The following is a 21925-nucleotide window of genomic DNA, read 5'->3' as shown; positions in this document are numbered from 1 at the left end:
TACTCTTTCATTTTAGAACATAATCTAAATATTCCTTGTGTTCCATACAAAATTGTACTCAGTTTATGTCCTTGCTTTTGCTCTTTTTCTTAAATAATTGATTGGTGATATTGCTGGGGGAGATTGACAGTAATTATATAAATTATTCTTCTGACTCTGGGGTTTCTTGGTGTAATGTTCCTCAGCTTATTTTGTCCTTTCCTCTTCTTTTTGTGCAGTGTAAGAGTGATCCTTTTCTAAACTGTTCCACTTGTTGTATTGACCTGTTATTGACTACTCGTCGCTTTCTCTAGCTGATGTTAGCGGTAGGTTTCACAGTTCAGAATAATATGTAATTTAGGTGTACAGACTCATGGATCACTCTTGCTCTTTTAACCTTGCTTTTTGAGATAATAGTAAGTTTATGTTTTACAAACTACACTAACTAGCTTTTTTTGCTTGCTTCATGGCAAGAAATGTCAGAATAAACTCATGTGAGGCATGTACATGTAACATGAAGTTCCTTACTTATCACTCAATCCCACTTGCTTTCTTCTCTTCTTTATTTCATTCTGTGACTATAATTTAGAAGATTGGATGGTTTAACATTTCATTAGTTGCCATGAGCAACCACTATAGTCATTCCATCAAATAATAGGTTAGTTTGGAGATGAGTTGGTGTCATTTAAAAATAGAGCTTCCATGCAGCTTTCATTTGAGTCTCTATCTTCCTGTTATCTGTCCTCCTGCAATACTCTTCAATCTCTATTGTACAGATCAGGTGATGCTTGAAGGGATGTGAGCAGGACCTCGACGTCATGGGACAGATTGTTACTACTTGTTGTCCTTTTTTCCCCTTTCACATGGTCCCTTCTCCACTCTGAATCACATCTTTCCCATTCTCAGACAGACCCATTATTGCTAAGTACTTTTTGCTACCTCTATCTTAGAAAGACACGTCAGTTTTGGCAGGCTTTTCATTAGTCACCTTTTTACGTTTTTTTTTCTCAGTTGCATGTTAAGTACTTTGGCTGTGAAATTAATACAAATTATTATTTTTATTATTCTTAAAAATATCAGCCAAATGTTTAAAATTTTAAAATGGAAAATATTCTGGAACCCTGTGATAATTCAGCAGTGTTTTGTTTTTTTATTGGAGTGAGGTCAGATATGCTGCAGGTGTGCTTAGGCAAATGTGTCTCTATACATGCACTGTTTTTTATTATCAATTTATATTTTGTCAAATTTCGATTTGAAAATGCTTATTTAACTTTCAACAGTGGTCAGTTGTATTCAATTACCGTGTTGTAGCTTTCTCCTTATTGTTATGTTTGTGGGCACATCCATTCATGTTCATTGATGGCTGAACACTCTTCTATTGACCTTCCTGTCAAGCAGGTGTGTGAATGATGTGAGAGGAGGGAAGATAGGGAGGAGTTGGGTGTTTGTTAAGCGCCCAGGCTCTCCTCCTTGAAGTGACTGGCTATTGATCAGGGTGGCAATCAAACTAGCTCTCTATTAAATCATAAACTGCCTGTCCCTCAGCAAGGGCATTATCAAGTCATCGACACCATTGTGTGAGATTAACAGCCCCTTGGCACAGAGACCATGGAGCCTATACCTGCAGGGGTTGATTATCACTTGACACTTTGGTTGACAGCAAACATGGAATAAAAAGTGTAAGGTGAATGCTATTCACTATGTTTAGCCTAAGCCTACCTGAAGGAATGCTGCTTTGGACATACAGGACAATCAGAGAGGTTTATTCTTAAAAACGTATGGATACTCTGCATGGTTATTGTTTCACATGGCGTGTATTTGTCTAGTCAAGTGGAAAGTTTAGTTGGTAGAGACCCTGAATAAGCAGAAACTGTTATTTCTTGATGGAACATTTTTGAGGTAAATGCACTATCATCTAGACTCCAAACATCCATCTACATTTATTTGTCTCTAAGCTTCAGATTAAAAAAAAAGGTTCAGAATTTGTACATTACAAGGTAAGGAAGTAAGTCCAGCCTGAGGATTAAAAGCATTACCATTACAGTCACAGTTCTAATCTCTTAAGTAAATGACAGCTTTATTATCATATTACTCGGTCATCTTTACTTTTCACTTAGAGATTCTAGTGGAAAGTTTGTCTGGTAGATTGGTTCTTTTCCACCTGAAGATCGTGAAATGTATGTGGACAAAGACAACTAAAATTATCCCAGCTATTCAATAGAAATGGTACTTGACTCAGCAGTCAAAACCTTTCAAAGAGTATTTTTCTACAGGGCCACAGCTAATGCTTTAGCCTCCTATAGAGCAGCACCCATAAGGAGGGAGTGGAGGGAGTAATTAACCAGAGGTGTTTTTTGTATTACCCAACCTCTAGTTAATGTTTTATGTCATCGTATTATCCTTCACAATCTCAGTTGTCTGAAGTCCCAGGTGTTTGTGGAGACCAAAATGGCAAAGCACCTGAAAAGCATCATTGACTTTAATGGTGTTGGCTGATGATGTCTGTAGAGTTTGACAGCTGGCTCTGCCTTTGACAGACCCAGCACTCTTGTAATTAACCCCACTTAGAAATCTCTCTTCAAATCTTTGCCTCCCTCTCTCTCTCTACCCCACAGCAAGCACTAAAGGAGAACCTGAGGAGGAGGGAATCAGAGGAGAAACTGAGGAGAGCACGGGCAGCGAAGGAGAAGGCTGAACGTGAAAAGCAGGAGAGACAGCAGAAAAAGAAGAGGTTGCTGGAAGTCAATGCAGGTAGAAATTGTTCATTCTGCTTTGCCCACCAATGCTTTGGTTTGGCATTTACACTCAGCTGTGCACTGAATCAATTTAGGCACAAACTCTGAATAGGATCACTCAAAAACATTTACGCACATGGTTTGTACTGCTGAAAGGAATTTCACTTAAAAACTAGCATTTAAGTATTTATGTCACTGGACCTGTTTGACACATCACGTTTAGTTATTTTTTCTCTTTTCTCTTTTAACCATACAGGGTAATATAAATGAGAGCAACCTAATGCCAAATGTGTGCTATATGCCTGTTTTTGTCAACACTACTTAAATTGTATTGAATACTGGACAGCTTATGAACAAAGGTCTCACTACATTACTACAATTTTAATGCTGTTAAGTGACAGGCATCCAACATTCCTATGGGTGAACGTTTGCCTATATGCTGTACAGATACACAGAAACACAAACTGCAGTATTATCTTGTAGGCTACCAGTATCGAGAGTCGGGTGATTGTGTGTACTTCTATAATTCACCATCATTGTGGCCCCTTAGAGATAAGTTAGACAAAACTAACTCTGTTCACCAATCAGGTTCAGACTTAGCTATGAAGAAATGAATGTTCGTCATGCCAGAGCAGCTGGTGCCAACTGCCTGTTGTTTTTTCCCTTTGGAGCACAGCTAATGCCAGCAACTTTTTCAACAGTGCAGTGTCCAGACCTATGTCCACTGCCAAAAACCAAGTCTGGCAATGCAATTCGGCTTGGCAGTACCAGCCACACATCTAGCTAACATGACTTAAGAGGGCAAGTTGAGGACCACCATGCTCCACCCAGGCCAAAAGCCTACTTTGGGCATTGTAACGATCCAGAGGAAAACATTATTATCTATAATCTATAATATATCTATATGTGTATCCAGCATCGGGTTGTGTTATTGCTATCCGGAAACACAGCACCAACAAAGCCCTCAAACTGATGTACCCTACCAATCTGCCAATCTGCTGCTGCTGAGACATGTGTGTATGTGTGTTTTCTCTAGTTTATTTATTTAGTGAAGTTTATGTATGTGGATGGGTGTTGGCATGACTTTACATGTGCCTACTGTGTACATATGGAAAGGAAATCCATGTATATGTATGCACTTTTATGAATTTAATCTGGTTTTGACATGCTCGGTTGTGTAACTGGTTTAGGTTGTCAGCTTGGACAGATTTGTTTCTGTCTGGGTTTTTGTTTGGTACTCTTTCAAAGCAAAGTTTTCCATTTCAGAAAAGTAGTTTTGAAATGTTGAAAATAATTTGTATAAACCTAAGCCAGATTTAGTCAGAAAGGCTTGTATAAATTTGCCTAGAGCTTCAAATTTATTTAGATACGCTCAAATTAGGTTAAAACAAACTCAATGACAACTTCAAGATGTGATTTATATTTCAGATGTGCACACACACACACAAACATAAACTCAGAGAGTTGGGATTAAACGAAGAAGTGGTTGAAATTCTGCATTGTGTTGCCAACCCAGGACGGGGTTTTCTCGTCTTTGTCTCAGTTGATAGGTCTGTCTGTTTATCCTGTCTAACTTTCTCTCGCTGTCTTGCTCAACAGCCTATTTATTAACTAAAAAGCTTTCTCGGTGTTTGTCAGGCGGGATTGTCCTCAATGGATATTTTCTCTGTAATGATCTGGTTATCCATCAATTTCCTAAAAAGCCCCAGAGAGAATGCATATCCACATTATGCTGAAGGGCTCGGCAATGAGAGACAGGGGTAGAAAGATTGAGGAATTCACGAAGAAAATGATCAAAATGGAAGTTAGGCTTTCTTTTCTTCTTTTGTTGCTACAGGAGCATTTATTTCACCTACATATACATTCCGAAAATTGTGAGCTTCTCTCCTTTCCCTCCTTATTTCCTTTCTTTACCTTCCACCGAAGTGGCTTCTACCTTCAGAATAATACAGTATGCAGCCTGTTTCCATCATTTGCACTCTACATTCTGGTAGTGTGAGACTCAGCTTGCGTGCATTTGCATGGAGCCCTATGGAGATTGAAATTCATATTGAAAAGGTGTTTTTCCTCCCCCCCTAGCGGTGCTTACACTGTGTATGACAAATCTTTTGCATTAACTCCCAGGGTAGGCCCGGAGCAGGAATGTTGGTAGAGCGACAAATTACACATGAGAGCTTTATTTAACATTCCCTACATGGCTACAAGCGATGAACTATTAAGATGTCAAATAGTGGAACAGCTACAGATGCACCCCTGTATGCAAAGATGCTAAAATCATGTGACGGTTAGAGGCACAAGAGAGAATCTGTGGAGAAAAAAAGCTTGTGTGACAAACGTGTCTTTCTTAGGTAGCTAAGAGTCATGCGTGATGAATAACAGGGATTTTATGTTAAACACTCAGTGGTCACTTTATTGGATACACCTGTACAATCCAATAGAAGGTTGTAGATTAGTAAAGATAGCTCAGCAAAAGACACAGGAGGGACCCCTAACACTAATTATACAATTGGGAAAAAACTACTGCAGGCCTGTTGTAAGGATTTTTGCATGGTGATGTTTTATGAAATCCAGTTACAGCTTATGATCAAGGACTACAAGGAAAATGCTTTCAACATGATTGCCTCATATTTGCTATTCTAAGGTTCTATTCAAATAAAAGTAACAGCGTTAATATGAAAACTCTCAGAATATTATGGTACATCTACTAATTCAGGGTAAAGAAGACATACAAAGGTAAAGTAATGACGAAATGAAAAGAAATATTGATCCAGCAAAATTAACGGCCAAAAGAAAGTTCATAAACTAAACCCCTATTTTCAATTTATTGCATGACTCACTTAGCCACACAAACTGTGGCACAGCAACATGAAGTGCCACGCTGCAAACACCAGCTGTTGACTTTGTAACCACAGCTGAACTGTGATCATGCTGCGCGGTAGATGTTGATGATAATAATTTTGTACCAATTTCATTTTGGCAACCAAATGGTTTTAATTATGCATTTTGTGGCATAAATGAAGGATTTGATAGTATAAAACTTAACAACATTTCTGCAGTTTTTATTAACAATAGTGACATCTAAAAATAAAGCTGTATTCAGACCTAGATTGGTTTGTTTGGGTATATGTGAACACCGCAATAGCACAATGGACCAAATCAACCCATCTGAAACGAACCACTCTGCAAAGCGATTGCAAGCGGGAAAGCGGCGCCTCAAGAAACCGATAAAACTCACTTGCTTTACTATCTAAGTAAGAACTACTGAAGGGAATAAATTCAGAAAAGGAAAGATTGATAGATTGATCGAATGTAACAAGCATTTTCATTTTCCTCAAATATTATTCAGCAGTTATCTTTTGCTGTAACTGAAGTGCGTTAATGTCCGTGACCATTTTAAAATAATGTAATATTTTCACAACCACCATTTACACCACTTGTGTCAAGCATTGTACCAATTACGTACATCGATGAAATGTAAATGGAATGAGTCCATTTATTTCCTTTTCATTCCTTTAACCTGTGCAAGATTACATTACATTACGATCATTTTGGCAGACGCTTTTATCCAAAGCAACTTACATTATATTACATTACCACCCTTCGCAGAGGGGGGAGCAATTGAGGGTTCGGTGCCTTGCTCATGGGCACCTCGGCAGGCGACCCTCCGGTTCCCAAGTGGAAGCTCTACCCACTGAGCTACTGCCTCCCAGATGCAACATCACATCTTGTACATCTTTGCTGGTAGCCACTACGTTCTTGGGTGGCCACTGTGATATAGGGCAAAAATCCCTCCTGTTCTTTTTCATCATTCATAATACATAGACCAGGTTTTCTAGTACTGATTTCAATTGCTGCTGCTTTTTTTTTTCTACCTTTCCTTTACAGTGTGATTGACCACTCTTCATTTTGATTGCTGATTGAAATGCATTTTACTCTGAAGGTCATGTGATTTAAAAGAGCACAGCAAGCGTAAATGACTTCATTAAAGAAAATCTCCTTGCATGCCCGAATCCTACAGCATAGTTTACAGCACCTTACTAATTTTATGACATAACTGTTAAGTCAAGGAGGAAATTCAGGGATCCTCAGAGGATCTTTGAATCTTTGGTTTTCTTTCTGCCAGTGTGTATGACAAACTATACAAAACTTCAATATGATTAAGAAAACATGTAACCTGAGTGTCTATAGTCCAGAAACTCATTAATAATGGAGCTGAGTATAAGCGATATTAAGAGCATCACATCCTTTGTGATTAGTTTCATCGGTGATAGAGAAGCAGAATCTTTACGTATAAAAGGCGCCCTTTAGGTTTCCAAAGTACCTAAGGCACCACACTAGTCAGCCAGCATGTATTTTACTCGGGCACGTCATTTTCTGTCCATAGCTTTTCAATCCCAGCCCAATTGACCCTATGTCTTGCCTTGCTCTGGCCCACCTCTGTAACACACTGCTACAACTGGGTCATTGTCCTGATGATAACAGCCACATCCTGTTGAGTAAAGTGGCTGGAGGCATTAGCCCAGGTCTGAATAGAGGGTAGACATCGACACACAGACAGGGTGTTTGTCCAGACAATGGAAAATGCCACTCTGAATGGGCTCTGATTAAATAGATGGTGATTGAAGTTTCACTGCAGACATAAGGATAACTACTGCCTTCTCTCAGAGGTGGAGGTTCACTCACTCTTGATTCCACTCGGAGTGTTGTTTGTTCAGTTCTGTCATTGATAAAACGCCCCTCTGCTTTTGTTTTTCCTCTTCTTCTTCTTCCTCCTGTTTTGTACTGCTTTTCTAAAGAAGAGGACAGACATGTCAGAGTACTTCACAGCGGTGCACATTCCCCTCAGTTGCCACTTTCTGTCACTGCTGAAATTTGGGAGTAGAAGTTGACTTTTGAGAAGCAATCACAAAGATGTGAACACAAAGCATTCACTCTCTTAAAGAGATGTCACTAAAGCCTAGACCGGCTCATGAGGGTATTTAAATTCAATTGAGTTAAAGCCAAGATAAAGCTGTGATTCTCTGTGCACATTATAACACCTGCCTGTGCATGACTAGCACTGTGGTCTGAGATGCAGCAGAACAGAACAGGCAGGTGCATTGCGCACATCAGAGCACTACTTGGTTGGTATGCCAAAGCTGGAATACCACTCTTATCTTATATCTCTATAGCCACCTATAACACCAACTTTACAAGCAGAATGACTGATTTCGACCATTTTTATATCTACTGGCTTGAGTAACATTGCACTGCCACGTGCTCTTGCTCCATTACTATCCATTCAATATGCCTGTGATCTCTCTTTTTTCCCCCTCCAAGTTTGTGGGCCCGTGGATGTGACTATATAAATATGTGTTATGATTTTCAATGTTATGCTGTCTGAAAGCACCTCTAGTCTGTATTCTGTAAAGCTTTTTTCTGTCTCGGCCTGTCTGAGGTGCTGTGATTGATGTGTAAAATTGGACTGTTTTTGCTCCCATATAATCCTGAGTCGGGAGATCTGAGTCTGTTTCGTTTTTTTCCCCTCCCTCCTGAGACTCAAGGAGTGTTTTATGTTCTTGTGGGTTGGAGTCAAACGGAGTACTACACATGAAGGCACACACTGCAGGTTGCAATAGATTGATCTGCTACTTTTTTGCTCGTTTTCTGTGTACTATCTGTGTTTTGTGTGTGTGTGTGTGTGTGTGTGTGTGTGTGTGTGTGTGTGTGTGTGTGTGTGTGTGTGTGTGTGTGTGTGTGTGTGTGTGTGTGTGTGTGTGTGTGTGTGTGTGTGTGTGTGTGTGTGTGTGTGTGTGTGTGTGTGTGTTGTGGAGAGTGTAAAGCTTACTGCCTGTGATAAATTGCCACAGCAGTGGAGACATATTTGGATGTCGAGGAGCGTTGGTTTTCCTCTGAAATGCTTGCTGCCTCTGTGCTCTGCGTAATGATGAAGAACTAGGCACGTATCAACCAGAGCAGTAGTGCAACTGTTGGGATTGAAAAGCACAACACACACACACACAGCAGCAGCAGCAGGCAGGCAGGCAAGGAAGTGGGCCATGATACATCCACTCTCTGTGTGTATGCAGCGGTAGCTTGGCTTACAGTTTTTGTGCAACCACAACTCACCACCCAGGAGACCCTCAATGCAGGGGCTTCAGAGTAGAGTCAGGGGTTTACTGAGTTGATTGACAGTATTTGCTGTGTTCCATCAAGCTGAACATGCTGCATGGAATACATCAAGGAAAATTTGATGCAGTGTTCAGTTAGCAGGCCCATGGTGCAGCATGACTACACTAGCTGAAGGGGTCATAAAGGAGTCACACAGATTGAAAGAGAGGAGAGCACGAAGGCACCTGACGGATCAGGTGAGCCTAATATAATAAACAGTTGAGCAAAAGGGAGAGCAGGCTTTATCCTGCATCGTGAATTATTTGGTGGCTGCAGCAGATTGGCACCACTGTGGAAAAAAATGAGAAATAAGGGAGGAAAATAGTCACAGCAATGTTTTCTTCACAGTAGGTGCAATTCGAGTATCCAACCAGTAGACATTGTGTGACACAGAAAGAGCAGCAACCACATATGACAATGGAATTTGCACGATTAGACAACAACTAACGGCTATCCTAGGCTACCTGCCTATGTCATATTTATACAGGTTGGATAATCAAAATGGCAAATAGCTGGTGCCGTTGTCCATCACCTATCAGTGTCAGGGTCTTCACAATGGTTCATCTTCTCTTTCCACTCTAAAATGATGAGCCGGTAACTTCAGATTGATTTGCTGAGTGGTACATTTCTGAAAAGCTCTGTTTTTGAGTGTTAAGGAAAGATGTTTCCTCCTCCCTGTTAGTGTGAATGAAGTGGCCAGATTAGACCCTTTGCATAAAACTGGAGAGGTTAACTGTTACTGACGGTGAACCCAGTCATAATTCAAAGATGTGAATAAAACATTAATACTGCCTGATTTGGTTCCTGTTTCTTGACATTCAGCCTTAACCCTTGGCACTTAACATTAATTCAAAGAAATGCGATCAGCACACTTTTGTTAATTCCATGAAGGTATTATGGCTAAATCACATTTTGCCTTTAATCCCAGTTGCGTGTTAAATGCATTTAACCTTATTGAGTGTGTTTCTCGTGCCTCCTCCTCTCCCCACTCCTCTGTCCAGACCAATTTTTTTGTTTTTTATTTATATCACAATCCTGAAATGCACGAAGGGGGGATCAAAGAGAGGGAAGGCTTTTAGGGGAGCCTAGAGCGAGAATTATCAGTATTCTGTTTAACACTCTTTCGTTTTAAAGTGGATAATTCAATGGCCCCTACAGCTGATCTGATAGCTGTCACGCAAAGATCAATTCAACACTGGTTTGTTGAAGGCACCTGTAGGGGCAGCACCAACCATGTGTTCACTGTTTTCCTTTATTGTAAATTCAAAACCATTTCATCCCCACACATATATTCTACCTGTAGCATTCCATAAAGCATGTACCTACACACTTTATTTAGAGAATCATTTTTAGGTGTTTTTTTCTAGTTATATTTTTTCTTTCAATTTCCTGCATTTCCATTCAGTCAAAATCTGTGAGTACTGTGTGGGCAATAGCTTCTCTATATGCTACAGTTTTGTCTCGTCGTGTCTTTTTTTAATGGTAATGGAAATCAATTTTAAAGGGTACCTTTACTGTAATAGTTGCTATATTTTAGGCTGTAGTTAGTGACTGTGCTTTTCTTAACTGAATCATGTTGAAAGGTGTTTTTTAATGGCTTTTCAACCCTCATTTACATCTAAATGGATGTAGATCTGCAGCATTTCATTCCATAGATGCTATAGGATGAGACAACAGCAGCGCATTGCATTGTTTATCATTGAATCACTAATTCTAGCTTCTGATTATGCATGCAAATACAACAAAATACAATATATAACAGAATAGGTCTTTCAAAAATAGCAAAGTCTGCATATCAACTTCATCTTTCTTCTGTCCTGCGATATTTACACTTTAAGTATGGCAGGACACAGCTCCACAGGGTGCTGTCAGATTAAGTAAAAGGAGTGAGAAAAACACAGATAGCCTTGATCAGAGCAATGTCCTCCTCTCCTCCACTAAATCAGCTGTTGGATCCGACAGTCACACCATTGCTGATGGTATAGCTTGGCCTCCGTTGAGGTCAATGAGCAGTTGAGGGCTGTTTACAAAAATAAGGGGAAAGCAGTGACAAGTTGAGGAAGAGTGATAGGAATTATTGGGGGCTGAACTTTGTGTTTTGCCTGTTTTTTCCTCTGCTTCATGCCCCAGTCACGTCTCAACACTTGGTTATTGATGTCCACAATTTTTCAATGTAAATGAACCAATTCCCTGCACAGCTGGCAGAACTTACTCTATGTGGCAGTTTATCAGCAGTGTTGAATGAGTACCATGTATGCTGTAGTCATGGTCATGATAGTTTATCCTCTTAATCACTAATAGTACTGTACACTGAATGTGAATGAGATTTGCTGCACATGGAATTACACACAGAGCGAATAGTACTCTGATGTGGACTTGTTGATGTGCTGCTGTCAAAAATTATGGGTGGTTTAAGGCATTAAGACAAGTAATGTGACTGGCTGGGCAAATAACGCTTAATCACCAATCTCCTCTGACTTGTATTCTACTTCACCCTTCCCTTCTGCACATAGCATGCTGAATTCTGTCTCATCAAAAAAACAGATTGAAGATAAGATAACACTTGGTTAATCACTAGTTGTTTTAGTTAATACCCTAAAATGTAACCCAGTAAGTGTTTAGAGTCTGCGTGTTTGGTTTAGACTTCTTAGTTTATACCCGACATGATGCAGTGTTCAACAACATACATGCGTTCATTTTAACATGACAACCACAGCATACATTTTATTGACATGTTGGAGCAAATGTCCCTGAACACTCCCTTAACCTGCTATCCATTATCACTCCCACCCACTGCTTTCACTGCAAAACAGAGCCAGGGCCATCATTTTTTTCTCAAGTGTCAGGGCCCAGTTTCCAGTTTTATCAAGTCGGGGCATCATTTAAATGTCATGCTAAGCTTTTCAATTCCGTCTCTGGACGTTTCCTTTCCTTGCATCAACAAAGCAGGGGTTTAATTGGCTTTGTCATGAGTATTTCCTAGTCAATATTATGAAAGGCTTTTTGCCAGGCTTGAGTGTTCTCACTTATCTTGACAGTTTATTTTCCTTTATCATATATAGGACTTTTTAATAAGGTCAGTAGCTTCCATGATTTCTTTAACAACCTCAACACTTTCCAGAGATATTTGACACTTCAGACCCTAAGGCTCACTGCACAAAGTTCAGTTTGAAGGCATCTCATATTTCCAACTGTATTTACCATCTTGACATCAAAACAGTTCACACACTTAAGAGGACTCAACAGAATGGGTTAGCACAGTAGATGGCAGAAGACTAAAATGCTGTGCATGGTTGACAGTATTATCTGTATTCTGAAACCCAACATATAGGGGATATATGTGGAAAGATAATATAATGTGAAATAATAAATGGACGTGACAGGATCCTGCTTTCAATTCCCTGTGTTCTTTGTAACACAGTACCCTGATGTTGCGTGTATCCAATTGTTACGACCCTCACGACTAAAAGGAATTCACACAGTGTTTTTTTCTTTCTGTCTTTATCTCTCTTTTGTCTTGCAAGACATCCTCATCCTTTTTCTTTGTTTTTCAGAGAATGATGAGACAGGCGTGATGGATAGTTTGTTGGAAGCTCTACAGTCAGGAGCCGCATTCAGAGACCGCAGGAGGAGAGCACCAAGACCCAGAGGTGAGTCTCATATCCCCGAGTCACACCTGCTTGAAAAAACAGAAACACCAGAAAAACAAAGAGACATATCATTACAACATTCAAATCAAACTCCAGTTGAACCTGAAACAATCAGTGGAATAATTTTACTCTGACAACAGAATACATTTATCTTGTGTACACAACTAAGTGAATTCATATCTTGGCTCCATTAACTTGGCATGTGAAGTAAAAAGAGCAAATACTTATTAATAACTTAGCTACTGCATTTTGGAAGTTGTCTGGATTTTATTCCTCTTCATTTTGGACTTTGCTTTTTTAATATTCAGTTATAAAGTAAGTTTTGTATTGACAGCTGTGCTCTAAACCATACAAGTGGTTCATCTTAGTGAGCTACATCTCAATATAATGCTCCCTTCACAGTTTTTTCTTCAGCTGGTGAACATTTTGATTCCACTGCTCTCCCTACAGATAACCAGCTACAGACCATCAGCCCCAGCTCCTACCGCCAGGTTCTCAGACCTGTTTACCGTGGTAAAGCAAAAATCAAACATTTACAAAGCTAAAAGCAAAAAGCATGCTACGCTTTACCTTTACCAGGCTTAACCATTTCTTGCATGTCAGTGCAAATTCTCCTTGACAGTTTATATGTCCTGCTTTTGTGTGTGTGTCCACTGACCTTTTCATCTGGCCTTTTGTATTTTTGTGACCTCCTGTACTCTGTTCTCTACAAGTGTCTAAACCCACTGCAAAAATAATTTCTGTTTGTGGCAGGAGCCTATTCTAAGAGGAGCAGGGATGAAATTGGGTGAAGAGTGTGGCCTTCTGCTTTTTTTGGAGTTGCTTTTCAGTGTAGTGTCTTTTCCTTTTTTTTATTTGTTTGGCCTTGGAAGAGTGGTGAAGCATAATGCACTGAGGTCTTTTGGCCTTCATATGGCACAATTACTTGGCACAGATGCCCTTCAGACTAGATAAAAGCCCCTTTTAGCATAGGTGACAAGCGTTAACATTTTGAAACACTTTGTTTCAAAGTTTAAAGGGGCAGACTCATTCACCATGTACATGCGTGTGTGTGTGTGTGTGTGTGTGTGTGTGTGTGTGTGTCTGGCGTGCCTGCGTGTATGCGTGTGAGTATATGTATGACTTCAACTGAGTGAACAGTGGATAGCTGTAAACAAATGTTACGCTTTTGGCTGTTGCTAGGAGAAACGATGACATTCTTCTCAAATGTCAAATGTATTTTACAATCTCCACTGTTGCACAAAATAATTACGCCGTTACTACATTGCCTCTTATTAGGTGTAATTGGAATCCGAGTGGCCTGAGTACAGGCACACATGAATAAACTTATTCACTCTCAATCCACCCACATCATTGATGGCAATGATAAAGGGCTTTGTTCTGTTGTTCTCCTATGACTTATCTGAAATTAGATTGGAAAGGCACAAGGGGGAGGCTGATGTACAGGGTGGGAGGAAAGAGACAGATAGAGGTGGCTGGTGCGTGAGGACTGGAGAGAAATGACGTGAGGAAGAAAGCAAGCCAGTTGGACAGGGTGAAACTAAGGGATAATAGGGGAGAAAAGATTCAGAGAATTGAGACTGAGATAGTGTGTCGGGTGGGTGTGGGGCATGGGAGGGGTATGTCATATTATTAGGGGATGAGAGCAAAACAAATGGGGGTCCAGAGTACATTCAGGAAGTGCAGCTCTTTGTTTCTGCTTGAAAAGACCTCATGATGTGCTGGACAAAAACAAAGGTCCTGGGAGGTTGCTGGCCAGCTGCCCCCTGCTGGCAGCCTCATTCATGGCCTCGTTGACTAATAAAGCTCAAGGCTTTAGCTTGTCACTGCAGGCATCATACTCACTGCCAACCTCCCAGAGCAAACACAGCTAATTACTTTTCTCTGCCCAGCCCCAGCACAAGCTCAGCCCTCTCAGTGCCCATTCATCTTAATTTCCCCCTCTCTGCCATCTGCCTCCGAAATAACACCCTTCCTCATTTCCCTACAATCCCATATCCCCATCGTCTTCTTCTTACCTCCCCTGGTCTGACAAAGACCTTCCCTAAACATAATTGCTTGTTATTGGGATGGAGTCTCTCGACTTTGTCTGGCTTCACGTATGCTTTGCTTCTTTCCCTCTCTCCTATGGAGATACAAGCCTTAATTGTCCTGGGTTCAGTCACAGTAGAGAGTGAAACTCGCAGGATGCTCTGTGTTTAGTTGGGAGGTGATGAAGTTTAGTCAGCTGCTCAAATACTAAAACAGCTGCTTTCACTAACATTATCCAACCACCTCCTTTTCCTACAGTTTTTAAATACCCGGTTATAATTGATCTCAGGGGTGTTGTTGCACGCAGGTGGAGCTGCAAACAGAATTAAAATAGAAACATCTGTGCCAGAAGATAGTGTAATTAGTGATGGTGGAGGGTGAAGGGTTTCAATGGTCAACCTGTACATGTGCAGTGCCATTAGGCGTTTGTACCAAGGGTGACTCAGGTTCACCAGTTTGTTGTCTACAGGGACAAAACAAACATAATCGTTTCAGTTCCCATGACTACAAAATATCAGATGGTTATGACAGACAAAATGGTCATAAAAATGGGCATATTTCACCCTGCTGCTTACACATAGACATACACTACTATGTGCTGCCCCAATTCTTTCTCTGTTTCTCCTTTCACACTGTAGTCCATGCCATAGTCCTGGCCTGGCATGTTCCCAGTACTTTTCTCACCTTTTTCTATCTCTCCTCACATCTCCTCCCCTACGATATACTTGGCTCAGCTCACGTAAACAAGAGCCAGCAGCCAAGGTGTTTAGCTTGGTCTTATGGCAAACACACAGACTCCAGAGGATGAAGGTAAGCAGGCTTTGTGGTGGCTGTGGCTCGGGTTAGGATAAGGCTGTGGGGCTCTGGGGCTCCTCAACTCCAATTGGACTGGACTCCACAAAATGATGGATTGGTGGTGGTTAGGTACACAGGTGTAGGGGACTTTTGAATCTATGAGGGAGCCATAGCTTTTTTAACTGGGTTATGCTAGAAACAACTCTCCGGGCACTCACTGGTCATTTTAGCCCTCTATCCAAGCTCTCGCCACTGTATAGCAATACTTATTTTTTATGTTAATATTTTGAGTGTGAGACAAAGTGCATGTACTTCCATATTACAAGTATTTAAGATAGCACAAGCTATCCAGGAATTCAGTATACAGTGTGTGTGTTTGCTTTTGTGTGTATGGATGATAATGGTGGGAAGAAAGCGGCTTATTGGGGAGGTACTGTGAATGCCTCTGTCTTTTCTGTGTGATACAGCTCTGAACTAGAGCTTGAAATTGACGTAAAGGTAATTTCAAGTGGTTTCAAAGCACCGCATCTAATGAAAGGAGTAGACTTATTTTTTCCTTTTCAGCTCAGCTTGACTGAAGTTTCAATAACTTATGCTGAGTTGACTTTGTGTCCCTTTTTGCTGCGTTTGTAATTTTTTCCCCTTTAGTCTTGAGTTTGTGGTTCACACAGACAGCTGTGCAGTGAACACTTTAAATGGCATAGGCTTCATGTGAGACTCAGCCTCCAGTGTCTTTCACAGGTTGCTCTGCAGAACAGCATTCAGATGCAATTGGTGAGTGAAGTTGAAATGAAAGCCAGAGAAATTTCCTCCCATCTTTGCATGCGAGTCGTTTGTAATAATGAGGCAGTCAGGCTGTAGCTTCTGGAGCCTTAGGGATTTGTTTTAGATGCTTGTGTTATTGATTGGGCATCTCATTGGCTATTAAATGTGAATTGAACTGCAGGCTAACCTGCAGATGGTCTGTGGCTTTGGATTCCGCTTTCATATTTCTGCCTCATCATATCAGTGTCAGTCATAAGAGGAAGCCTCCCGTCATGCCAAAGTTTCTCAATTTACTCTTTGACTTGATTTTGTTTTATCTGCCCTATCTCATCCCTTGCTGCTTCCCCAAAGACATGACATAAGCAGAAAAACTGGGGATTATTAAAACATACCAGCAAGCCCAAGACAGAAAGAGAAGGAGACATCTCTTCACCAGATCTGTTCAAATCTATGCTATCTATGTCAGATTCTCAAAAGTTTGACTGTCAAACTTGCTGATTCCTTGACATTCGCTCACAATGCATCATCCACATATCACATACAGCTTGTGCACTTTTCAATAACCTGACGTATTATTGCCATAGAGCCTCTGTTCCTAAACATTGAATTTTCACTCTTTTCAACGCATGCTTACTCACTCACACATGCATGCTTAGAGGATGTGTTTCTGTTTAAACTCTGATGGCCATGTCGAAAGTCAAAGGTCAAATGTGGCTCTGTGTCAGCGACTTGTACAGGTGTGATTCGCTCTGTATTAGTGTTCTTATCCATCTTAACATTTTGAGTCTATTCGTCTCTCTCAACAGCGGACTTCTTTGATGTAATTAGTGTTCACTGCTCTCACAGACAGAAGCATTTCCAGATGGGAAAATGCACCTTGACCTGCCATTGTCTGTCCATCTGAAGTGTTGCAGTTGGTGTGTGTTTGTACGTGTGCTCGGGTCTATGCACACAGGTTTCAAACAGATGGAGCAAGAGGGCACCTTTGCAAAATGTGTAGTAAGATAAGGGCAGGTCTGTGCAGTGAGACTTGTGAATTGTAACCAAAGCTTCTGGAGAACATTGATCGATTGTTCAGCCTTAGGCGGCGTGTTTCTACCGCCTCTGCTAGATGAATCAGTTTATTTGCAAAGACAGTCATATGTGTAATACAAAAGGTACTTGATGACGAATATTATGAAGCGGTCTGTCCCCCTTTCCAATAACATTCAAGATCATGAAACAAAATGAGAAATGTCCTGTAGTTAAGCTGTACGTGTGGAGAAAAGGGTTGTTTGATATAGTTGTATGTCTTTGTGTGTATTCAGACACATTTTGTTTCCAGGGGAATGTGGAAATCAGGAAAAAAGGATTGTCAAAAGGTAAAATGTCCTTATATATAAATAAGATTGGGTTGATGTCACTGTGTAATAATACATTTTCTTTGCCTAACTTTTACATGCATATAATTACACCCCTTTCTTATGTCACCAGTACCTATATGAATGTAGTCTTCATAGGCTCCATATACTCCAACGTTGACCAGCACGTAAACATTCACACATGCGTGTGGAGGCACTGAGCTCAACTCGGTCTCAAACTGATAACCTTTGCACTCTGCTGTATGTCCTTCTGGTCTACATCCCACGATTTGGGCTGTAATATAGGCTGTGGATTGTAAAATGGGATGTGGTGTTCAGCATGTCAAGCCGTGACCCCTAATCAGCCAGATCACGCTTGCTTTGACCCTAACAGTAGATGAAGCTGCCAATCTATGATCACTGCTCAAACCCCTTTTAAGTTCCTCTCCATCTTCTCTTCCATCCTCTCCATCTAACTCTTCTCTTCCATCCTCTCCATCTAACTGTCTGGTAAACACCTTATGCTTCAACTTGACAGAGATTTTATTTAAGAGACGTTTGAGGACTTATCTGTGCTCTGCTTATTTGTCTAAGCCTCATTTTAGAAGTGTAAGAAAGGTAGAATAAAGGTATTATATATTAGGTATATGATAGGTATTTTCTCCCTCTCAAATCTCAAATGTGTTGGAATCTCTTTCTCCTTCTCCCTCCATTTTCTCTTCATTTGAACCTTGTATATACATTGATTTAGACGAGGCTCTTAAGTAGTTATGTGGTGAATAATACAGTGAGAAATTAGGTCATTTTCACCATGGCTTCGCACTAATTAAATCTTTAGTTTATTTTTATCTTTAGTAATTTACAGCAGTCTTATCTAGCCACATACAATCACCGTCCTCCCACATTTGCCAATGTAAAATGCTTTCAAATGGCCATGAGGTAGAGGAGGAGCCAAGGAATGTTCCTACACTTTTGTTTTGGGCGCAGAAGGGATACTTTCTGTGTTCTCTATCTATATCTTCTACAAGGGGATGCACTTCGGTCTGTCTGTGGGTTAGAGTCACTCCTGTCTCTTTAAGCATGTGCTATTTCCTTTATTTGTTTGTGTTTTTGGTGGACTTGGCGGTCTAGACATTTGCCTTTGGCTATTTGTAACCGGTCACACCCTGGCCATATCCCTGTGTGCACCGATTGCTATGATTGATACTAGACTGTCTTGACTTGGAGACATAGCAGATAATCCAGGTAGAGGTGATTTAACGGGAGAATGTATAGTTTAGAATTCTACTCACTTTACGGTAATACCCAATCTGTAAACAGTCCAAAGTCCAGGTATCAGTATATAATACACCATACAGAAATAGAACAAACAATGATCCCCAGGATCACTTTGGTCTGTGGTGATAAAATGATCGAATTCTTCCTAACTGCCTTGTCTCATCCATCATTCATCATTTTCACTGCCAGTCTGCATTGTCTGTTCCAGAAGCTCAGTGCAGTGAGGGGAGTTTCCACATGGAGAGAGGAAGGCTTACCCTGAGGCAGCAGTATCCGTTTGATACTGGATTCTCCATAGAATGTGGAGTTTGGGTTTAAAGCCACATAATCTCACTCATACACATTTGCTTAAGCACAAACAGTCATGCACTTGTGGCTTGAGGCTTGAGGCTCAGGGCCTCAATGTGTCCCTGGCCTCTGGGCTAAAGAGCTTCATTAGCCTTGCACACGCTGTGATTACCATCCCCTAGGGCACAAATTAGCAAACAAGCTCAAGTGATCCTATGAAGAAAAACCCACTCTGGGACTTTATATAAGAGGAATGAACTCTTGCTTTCGGTTATGTTTTAAATGGAATTATGTGCAACAGGATGTTGTTGCAGTTTTTTGCATTCTTTGTTGCTTCTATATTGCAACTGGATATGCAGACATGTGGATGCATACATTGAGTGTGCTTTTGGAATGTTTTGTGTGAATGTGTGCTTTCACTGCCATTGAATGCCTTATTAGTTAGAGATGTACTCTGTACATGTGTATTGTCTGGCAATGTTTTTCATTCAGCTACATGCTCTATAATAGCTGTGCTTGACATTTTCCTCTCCCAGTCTGTGGAGAGTAGCAGATGCTTTCCATTCCAGTTGAACCCATTAAGGCCTTCCTTTTTCTACTGCATCCACTGGCCTGTCCTTTGGCAGGGCCCTTCTGAATGTCAAAACTCACTGTTAAGCATCACAATAAAGTACAGACAGGGCAGAAGAGTACAGGAAAGGAAATTGCTGCTGGCTGGAAAAGGGCATGGACAAATAGACATTTTTTTAAATCCTGCCTAGACACACTCAGTGCTGTAGTGCATGTGTAGTTTATTCCTTCAGCATTTTTTGGAGCCTTCAAGCTACTTACTGGTAAATCGCCACACATTTACACAAACCTGATATAGGGCATTTTGACAGACAAACTTTTGTTTCATAAGCAGCGGACAGCTTCTTTATCTTAAGTGGATCTTAAAAAAATTTGTTATTTCCTTTGAACCGCTCTCTTCATATTGGCTCACCTCCTAGTGCCACACTGACCCGTGTGTTGTGTGAACCTGAGGCTGTTGTTTGTTCACAGTGTTTGTTTGGATCATTTGTTCTTCCCTATTATAATGAGGTTGTAACTATTTTTACTCCGGCAGTTTGAGGAAACCTGGTGATTACATACGGTTTGACATTATGATATCTTCTGTAACACTAGAAACACTTGGCAATAGGCCATCCATAGTGTCTTTAGCTTTAGATGTTTCAAAAGACGGATAAATGAGTAAGTCTATTCTTTTCTCAGCTCCGTGGAGTGAAATGTCCTTAAAATCTTGCATATTGTGAATCATGCAAGCTGCTCCTTCTCCAAAACCAAAATGCTCACAAAAATCATTGAAGATTAGGCTTGTTGAAACATTTCCTCATCCCTAGCATGTTAAATACCTGCAGTTGGCTGCATTGTGTGCCTGTGGCAGTATTCCATGTTTTCCATTCTGTCAATATAACATATTTAATGAGCAGAAAAAATAACAGAATTATCATACTAGAACAGATTAGGCAGATTTCTGAATTGATTTACAGTCTTCAAAGGTTAGGATTACAATTCCTAATTGATTTTCTTTTCTTTTTTTATCCACTGCCCCCTAGGAGCAATTGGCCAAAATAATCACATTGTGCAGCTTGGTTTAAGAGTTAACTTACCTTTGTGTCCTTCCAGTTCCACTCTGATGCTCCAGAAGCAGAATTGACTTTGATTTTAAAGTGTTGTTTTTAACAATTTGTTGCCTTCTTTTAAGTACTTTCTGTTCCCTGCTGTTAATGAAGGAAAAGATTGGGGAGGACAACAAAAAGAGTTTTGTAAACAAGACAAATTAATCCCATAATTAATTAATCACGTCGGAGTACAGTCTTAATGGGGGGGTCGGAAATGGTAACAAATTCAACACAAACTTGATTGACAGACTATAATGAATACTTTAAGTAATTACACAATAATCTACTGAAAACTAAATGATAGAATAGTGAACCAGCCAGTTTTTATTAATTGAAAAACATATTAATCATATCCATTTGACTTGATTGGTTAGGTGTTCAGGCCATGCTGTGTGTGGCTATTCTTGATTTGTATATAAACCTGATTATTTTTCTAAATGGGGAGGTAATTAGATTGACTACTTTGAAATAATTGGAATGTTAGACAAGGAACGAAAGAAGCTGTCTGAATGTTTCCACAGATGGTTCAATGCCTGTCTTTCCTATTTATCATGCAGCAACACGTCTGCTAACCGCACAGTTATTTATAACATTTATTTTGACGTGGAGTACTCCACATTTGCCAGACAAAATTACAGAAAATTACTTGTTTTCTTCTTCAGTATACATTTCCTAATACTTGCAAAAATACAGAGCAGGCTGTGCAGGGATACTATTATGTTGTCACTACTTTAGTGCTGTGTGTACCTCATTACTCTCACTCTTCTTCTGAGTTCTTTTCATAATAATGTTTCTTCCAGTGTTATAGAGAGTGAAGGATGGTTCTTAATGCTGCTTGAATTGAGTCGCTTGATTTTCTTCCACCGCACACGTATTGACAGCGTGCATACGTATACATATCCACTAAATGTTTTCCTCATGTCCCTTTCCTCATTCATTCATATATTCATTAAAATAAATGTTCCCTCAGATTTTTCTTGGCACTGAGCAAATCTAAATCTTGAGCACAAACTTCCGATTGCAGAACCTGTTTAGGGCAACCGACAAGCAGTCTATTATGAAAGATTTCTACTACACATGGAGCACATCTGGAGTGATGTCAGATTAAAAGGCAATGAACAACCAGTTCAGGTCATTCTGCTGATCATTATACTGCATAAGTCCAATATTCTCAAATATCCTTCCCTCGTGGTCAATTTTTAATGATGTAGGCAGTCTGTAGTAGTCTCTTTTCTTTTTTTTATTGGTGATGC

At 40.3% G+C, this 21925-nt stretch overlaps 1 protein-coding gene across 1 annotated transcript in view; it reads left to right on the top strand.

The window, feature by feature from the left end:
* LOC143004535 (protein diaphanous homolog 3-like) overlaps nucleotides 1-21925 on the top strand; it is a 115097-nt gene that overhangs the window by 67106 nt on the left and 26066 nt on the right. The window contains exons 26-28 of the mRNA XM_076155498.1: nucleotides 2595-2730; nucleotides 12419-12514; nucleotides 12965-13027. Of these exons, the coding sequence (XP_076011613.1) occupies nucleotides 2595-2730; nucleotides 12419-12514; nucleotides 12965-13027 (295 nt within the window). The remainder of the gene's footprint in view (nucleotides 1-2594; nucleotides 2731-12418; nucleotides 12515-12964; nucleotides 13028-21925) is intronic.

This window comes from Genypterus blacodes, unplaced genomic scaffold (genome assembly GCF_046128005.1).
Source record: "Genypterus blacodes isolate CSIRO-AG114 ecotype Tasmania unplaced genomic scaffold, CSIRO-AGI_Gbla_v1 ptg000067l_1, whole genome shotgun sequence".
Taxonomy (NCBI): Eukaryota; Metazoa; Chordata; class Actinopteri; order Ophidiiformes; family Ophidiidae; genus Genypterus; species Genypterus blacodes.
The sequence above is the reverse complement of the archived record's forward strand: the minus strand, read 5'-3'. Positions and strand labels throughout refer to the sequence as shown.